Source organism: Mus caroli, chromosome 11 (assembly GCF_900094665.2).
Source record: "Mus caroli chromosome 11, CAROLI_EIJ_v1.1, whole genome shotgun sequence".
NCBI classification, from domain to species: Eukaryota; Metazoa; Chordata; class Mammalia; order Rodentia; family Muridae; genus Mus; species Mus caroli.
In genome coordinates, this window is record NC_034580.1 from 61247431 (window position 1) to 61254228 (window position 6798).

A 6798-nucleotide genomic window follows, 5' to 3' on the forward strand; every position below is an offset into this window, starting at 1 on the left:
CCCTCCTCCTCTGCCTTCTCTCTTTCCCCCTGCATTTCTATAATAAAGCTCTTAAACCATAGAGTGTCTCTGCTCCTTCAAGTTCTACTGCACACTCTGGTTAGTGTTGGGAACTTCTTCCCCTATTCCCTCTCTCCTGCAACACAGTCAGGGGCTGCCCCTTTTCCACCCCTGCAGCTTGGGTCAGGCGTGCCACCCAGGGCCCTGTGGGAAAGTGTCCGGCAGCTCTGCCTGCATCCGCCTGCCCAGAGCACAGGAACTCTGGCCGGACGTTAGGCACCTTTTCCTCCCCTACTTTTCCCCAGGACCCCCAGCACCCCCCCCCTTATTTTGTTCCCAACATTGGGGGATTTGGCATTTCATGTCTTTGCTCACAACAGGGACAGAATCCAACTAGACCACTGACTCTTCACTCTGGTTACATGCCAGGATCACTTTGTGGAGGATTTTGAAACACTATGTCTGCCTCGTCTATAGAGATTCTGCCTACACTATGGCTCTTGGACACCAGCATTTTTAACATGTTCCTAGGTGTTTCTAATGTGTACATAGCCTGACTGGTGGTCAGATGCTTCTACCAAGATTCCCTCTACTGCTCCCATATTAAGGATCAAGTGTATACCAGCTGAAAACACACTGGAGGAGTTTTCTGCCCAGCAAATTCACTCATCTTTATATGTGAAGCAGGGACACCTAGCTTTGGAGGGGTATATGGACCCCTTTAATCCTCCACAAACTATTATTAACTGGGTGTATATGTATCTGTACTCATAGGCATACATATTCAGAGAATACCTTTAGGTTTTATCAGATGCTCAAAATAGTTAAAACTATTATCTTAAAGACAAGTACAACTTGATAAACTCAAGAGAATTAAAGCATAAGCAGGATAATTTGATGGGCACACCTACTGCCGCCTGGTGGTTTTACATCTTTATTGCAGGCTTAGTTCAGACCTGAATAAAATGGCAGATGTGAAGACTCTAGATCCAAAGCAGAAATCGTGTGTCTGGGAGTGAGATCAGTACTAAGCTAGCTGATAATCTCACAGGGTTATAACCTTCCAAACATACTGGTACATGGTATACTCATTCAGAGAGCTTACATTGCTGTCCCTAACTGGGGAAGGATAGACTAGTTTGGGGGTTTTTTGTTTGCTTGGTTTTTTTGGTTTTTTGTTTGTTTGTTTGTTTTTTATCTTTTTATCCTGATTTTTTGTCTTGGTTTGAATCCTGATGTTCTCTGAGTAACCATGCAACCTTAGGAAGTGTTATTTAACTTTTACATCTCTCATATAAAGTAGGAGATAAATATTTACAAGATTGCTACAAAGAATAAATAATAACACACCTATACAAGCCTCTGAATAATATTTAGATCAATATCCCAATAGATTCCTGGCATTTACGGGTTTTCTTTTCTTCTTAGTACACCCTTCTCATCTTGTCCAAGTTACTGAGTTTCCTAAACTAATCCATCAGAAAAGTAAAGCCAAGCCTGCCCAGTTCCCTTTACAGTGTTATCATGACAATGAAACAAAACAGCAGAAGGCAGCTCAGTCCTCCACATCTGCAGTTACGCATACAACTCCAGGATCCACCCAGCCACACAAATCAACCCAATGGCATTCAACCCACCACGAATCAAAGCTATTCGCCCAAATTCGGCCTTACTGAACAGCTATACACTTTTTCTCATCATTATTTCCTAAAGCCCTTGGCAGAGCAAGCAAGTTTCCTAGTGTTGGTATTGTATTAGATACTCTTAGGAATCTGGAAACCACTAGACAAGAGGATTTGGGGGAATTATGCCAATAGCAGGCCATTCATATATAATTATATAAGGGGCTTGAGCATCTGTAGAATTTGGTATCCTCCGGTATCTCAGATCCACTTCCCTACTTATGTAGAAGGATGCTTCATCCTAAATACAGGGAACCTATATCTCACAGGAAAGGATCGTCCTAAAAGTGCAGATACCATTCCTGTCTTTCTGAGTTCCAATAGCTGAGCAGCTTCTGTATCCAAATACAGCCTTTCTTCTTACACATCTGGCATTCTGGACAGGGCCAATCCTTCCTGTCACTTGTATAAATGGGCAACCATAGCCCACTGTGGCAGCTGCAAGCTCTATTTCACATTAGAGAATTACACCAGCCACTAGAGAAATCACAGATGGGCCATCAGACCTTGTCCATCCCAGAGCTGGTCTCTCTCATACCAAACCTTCCCAAAAAGATAGTCCCCAAATGCTTCCACAAGCCTTCCCTATCAGGATATCCGCCAGTGCACAGTGCTCCATAACCTGTCCAGCCAGAGCAGAAACACCACTAGAACCTCTCAGCATCATCAGTAAAACGTTGAGATGAGCAACTCTCACTTACCTGGAGTCTGCTTGGCTGTGCGCACAGGGGTGTAGTGGTTTTTGGAGGTTGATCGGACCGGCGTGTTCTCTTTGGGAGAGGTATCGATGGCCGAGATGGTTTCTCTTTCACAGTGTGCTATGGGGATTGGTCCCTGTTGTCTTAGGATGTCAGCCAGAGCCCTAAAGAAGGAGAGTACACAGTGAGCCTCACTGAGCAGGTGCACAGAACCACAAAGAGGCAAACTTACAGTCATAGGCACTCAGTTTTGAAACCATAGGGAAGGAGCCAGAGATAAGGAAGGAGCCATGAGCACTCAAAAGACAGTTTCATCTTTTGCTGGCCTCAGGGGTGAGGTCAGCATGACCCTGAAAGGCTGTGAGCATAGTATCTTGTTCTGTAATTCATTCTACACCTGGAAACAATAAGCTCTCTCAAAATATTAGTTTTCCTGATACCCATATATGCCCCCAAAGCACCCTCAGTGTCTCATGACCCTACAGGAACAAGCAGACAGACGCTACTGGCCTTACAATGAACAAGAGGTTACTATCAATCAAGTGGCCAACCTCTCTATCCCCAAAAATATGTCATGTAGCATGTGTTAGAAATTATTGACTTGCAGAAGTGCATCATACAACCTACAGCCACTGCTGCTAGAGAAAACCTGTTTCAAATGCCAAGACAGAAATGACAATGACGGATTTTTAAAAGTTAAGCATCAGGATTCATGGATGAGAGCAGACAGTGAGGGTAAACACATTTTTGAGGAGGAGGCATGTACGAATGGGAAGGGACACAAAGAAACTGCCAGAGCAGAGACTCAGGAACAAGAGCTCTGGCTTGATTGATTCACATCAAGCTTCAGCTTCCAAATGTGTATGTAGTGGGGACTCAGCAGGCATCAGTCGCTGCAGGGATGAGTGGAAAGGTGCCTAGTCCTGTCCTCTGGTGACTCACAAATTAAAGCAAGTCCCTCTGCCACCAGGTTTTACAGAGGAATCCCTCATTATGTGTGACATGAGCTACCCACTGGCCCTGGGAAAGAGGGACATTGGGGAATGATCAAAGGGAGCAGCAGAAGAGTGTGGCAAGCCACCAGAGAGCACCCCTTCTCAGTGTCACACCCGTTCCTGGTAAAGCTCTATGCCTCAAGTTTTGCACAAAGGAGGCATAAACCCTTCTGTCTTCTCAGCATCTCCCTAAGGCACCAGCCTTCAAAGTCTCTTCCATTTGAGATATCCCAGCCTTCCCATAGCTTCCATTATCCCAATGTCCAGCTTCAGAGCTTCATCTTCCTGGAAAATGACAGTCACAGCCCCTTAGATGTACCTAAGTGAATCGTTCCCTTCCGCTGTGCTGCCGTTGACACAGTGAACCTGCCTTGAAGAGCACCAAGTTGGCAATCTTATCAATTAGTGGCTCACATACAGCAAGTTCACATTTTCAAGAGCTTTCCCCTAGCTGACCTTCTGTTCTCTCAGCCTGTCAAAGGAGGAGCAGACACTTGCCACCCACCACACTCACTCTGCTCAACTGGCAGCAGGAACCAAAGCTAAGTACCCTGTGAAGGAAACTCAGCTAGCCTAAGATCCAGGGCCAATCTGGAGAGCCATCATTTGTGGCCTGAGAAGAAGGAAGGCAATGTCTCAGAAAGTCACAGAAAAGGTCTCTCAGCTCTGCCACTGACCAGTCACAGACTTTCAGCAGATCTTAATCTTTGACACAGAAATTTAATAATTTTCCCCATCAGTGAAGCACTAGGTTTATACAAAGGCAAGCTTTAAGATCTCTCCTGAGCCGGGCGTGGTGGCGCATGCCTTTAATCCCAGCACTTGGGAGGCAGAGGCAGGCGGATTTCTGAGTTCGAGGCCAGCCTGGTCTACAGAGTGAGTTCCNGGCCAGCCTGGTCTACAGAGTGAGTTCCAGGACAGCCAGGACTACACAGAGAAACCCTGTCTCGAAAAACCAAAAAAAAAAAAAAAAAAAAAAGATCTCTCCTGATTCTAAAACTGAATTCTTTCATGCATCCTTTTCAACCCCACATCCATGAGTGTTATCTTCATTTCTTCACCCTTATAATTATTAGAAACATCTTCCTGTCATCTTTCCATAGTTTAAAAGTCTGAATTACGAATTATGGTAGGCATAGAGACCAAAGGAATATAATTGAAAACTCAAGCACAAACTTCTACATTTATAGTCAATTCGGTTCAGTTCCCAGAACCCAGGTTGGGTTGCTCATAGCTGTCTTTAACTCCAATTCCAAGCAATCCAACACCATCTTCTGGTCTCCTTGGGCACATATATGGTTCATATAAATTCATGCAGTCACACACATGTGCATACAAATTAAGAAACACATCTTTGAATTTTTTAATTAAATTTTTTAAATACCAAATATTAGTAGAGAAAGATCATTTTTAAAAATGGCTAAGAGTTACTAGTTTTCCTGATAGATCTTAATTGTACACTATACATACAAATCAATTCAAAAGGGATCCTACACATAAACACTAATCCAAGCACTATAAAGTCTTTTTTTTTTAAATCTTTTAAAGACCATTTTATTTTATTTATATGTGTACACTGTTGCTGTCTTCAGACACCCCAGGAGAGGGCATCAGATCACTTTACAGATGGTTGTGAGCCACTATGTGGTTGCTGGGATTTGAACTCAGGACCTTTGGAAGAACAGTCAGTGCTCTTAACCGCTGAGCCATCTCTCTCCAGCCCCTATAAAGTCTTAAAATATAAAAGTAAGTCATTGTGCATTTTTGATCTGGAGATGATTTCTTACATGTGACACTGAACGTCTAAGCAACATAGTGATGTAAGAACAAGTGGAGACATTAAAACCATCACCCGCTCAGAGGAAGCCTTCACAAAAGCTGATGCAATCCACAAAATGGGAGGAAATGCTGTAAAACATCTGACAGGCAGCTGGAGAGGTGGTTCAGCAATCAGGAGAACACTTGTTGCTCTTGTAAAGGACCCAAGTTCAGTTCCTAGCACCCAGATGGAGGCTCACAACCATGCAGAACCCCAGTTTCAGGGGAATCCATTGGATGTCCTTCTGATCTCTGCAGGTACTAGGCACACACAAGGTTCACACGCATACATTTGAACAAAACACTTATACACATAAAATAGGTCTTTAAAGAAAAACCTACAGAAAGAATCTTAAAATTCAATAAAACACTCTTCAATTTTATAACGAATATAAGATTCAAACAGGCATTTCTCCAAAGTGTCCGCTACACCATTAATCCTTAGGGAAACTGTCCATCAAAATCACATTGTGGTGCCCATGCATACCTATGAAGATAGCCAAAACGAAACAGGAAGTTCATTAACAGGTGCCAGCAAGGACACAAATGTGGCTTCTCCACACTTTGCTGTTGGGGATGTAAAAAAAAAAGCACAGCTCCTCTGGTAAACAGTTTAACAGTTCCTCAAAATGCTAAGAACACAGCAAATATGTGGCCCAGCCTACTCCTAGTAGAAATGAAAATAGATCTGCTTAGAACTTATGTATGAAGAAGGTTAAAGGCACCATGAAAAACAGCCAAGGGGTAGGTACAAGCCAAATGCTCATTGGTTGATGAAAGGATAAACAAAATGTGTTGTACCCACATAATAGAGTATGAATTGGTCATAAAAAGGAAAGGAAAATGATAGACCAGACCTCTTAGCATGGAAGAGCCTTGAAACATCACTCCAAATGAAAGGAGAAATCCCCAAAGCCTGGACTTATATAAAGCACCAAGCTGAGTAAACCCACGGACAAGAGGACTGCTATAGGTGTGGGCTTTCCCTTGGGGGTGATAATAATGCACAAAGTTTAAATAATAGTGACAGCTGCACAAGAAAGAATAAAACAAAAACCCACAAACTTATATATTAGGAAAGGTAAGGATGAACAATCCATTGGGGAAATTTCAACTCAATAAAGCTCATACTGAGGAAACATCTTACAAAGACTCCACCCTACTTCTCTGATGTCCATGAAGAAGAATAGACTCATATGGTTCAACTCTTGGATCAGGAGGATTCACTCTACTCTTATGTGGGAAGATTTTTGTCCCCCTCCTTTCTAACTTGGGACAACTGTCCATATATGGAGACATCTTGGTTGTCATGACAAACAAGGAGGGAGGTGCTATTGGCATCCGGTGTGTGGAACTCAGGAATAGGGCTCAACATCCTACAGTGGGCAGGAGAGGCAGCCCATCTTGAAAAAGTTATCAAGTATTGCAGGGGTGAGGTAAGGGGCCCCTGGGGAAAATCTGCTCTGCACTGTGTGAACTAGGTGGCTAACTCCACAAACATCCAATCAAGACTGAATGCCAGCAGGTTCTGGGGACGCAAAGGGTCTAAGAGACCCAAAATTGAGTGTCCTTTCTGTTGGATACTCCATGGTCCCTCAAGTCTTT

At 43.4% G+C, this 6798-nt stretch overlaps 1 protein-coding gene across 4 annotated transcripts in view; it reads right to left on the minus strand.

Moving 5' to 3' along the window:
• The window catches only part of Shisa6 (shisa family member 6), a 297727-nt gene that overhangs the window by 271358 nt on the left and 19571 nt on the right, over positions 1 to 6798 (minus strand). For all 4 annotated transcript variants that reach the window (XM_021178073.2, XM_021178071.2, XM_021178074.2 and 1 more), the window contains exon 2: positions 2384 to 2544. In XM_021178073.2, the coding sequence (XP_021033732.1) occupies positions 2384 to 2544 (161 nt within the window). The remainder of the gene's footprint in view (positions 1 to 2383; positions 2545 to 6798) is intronic.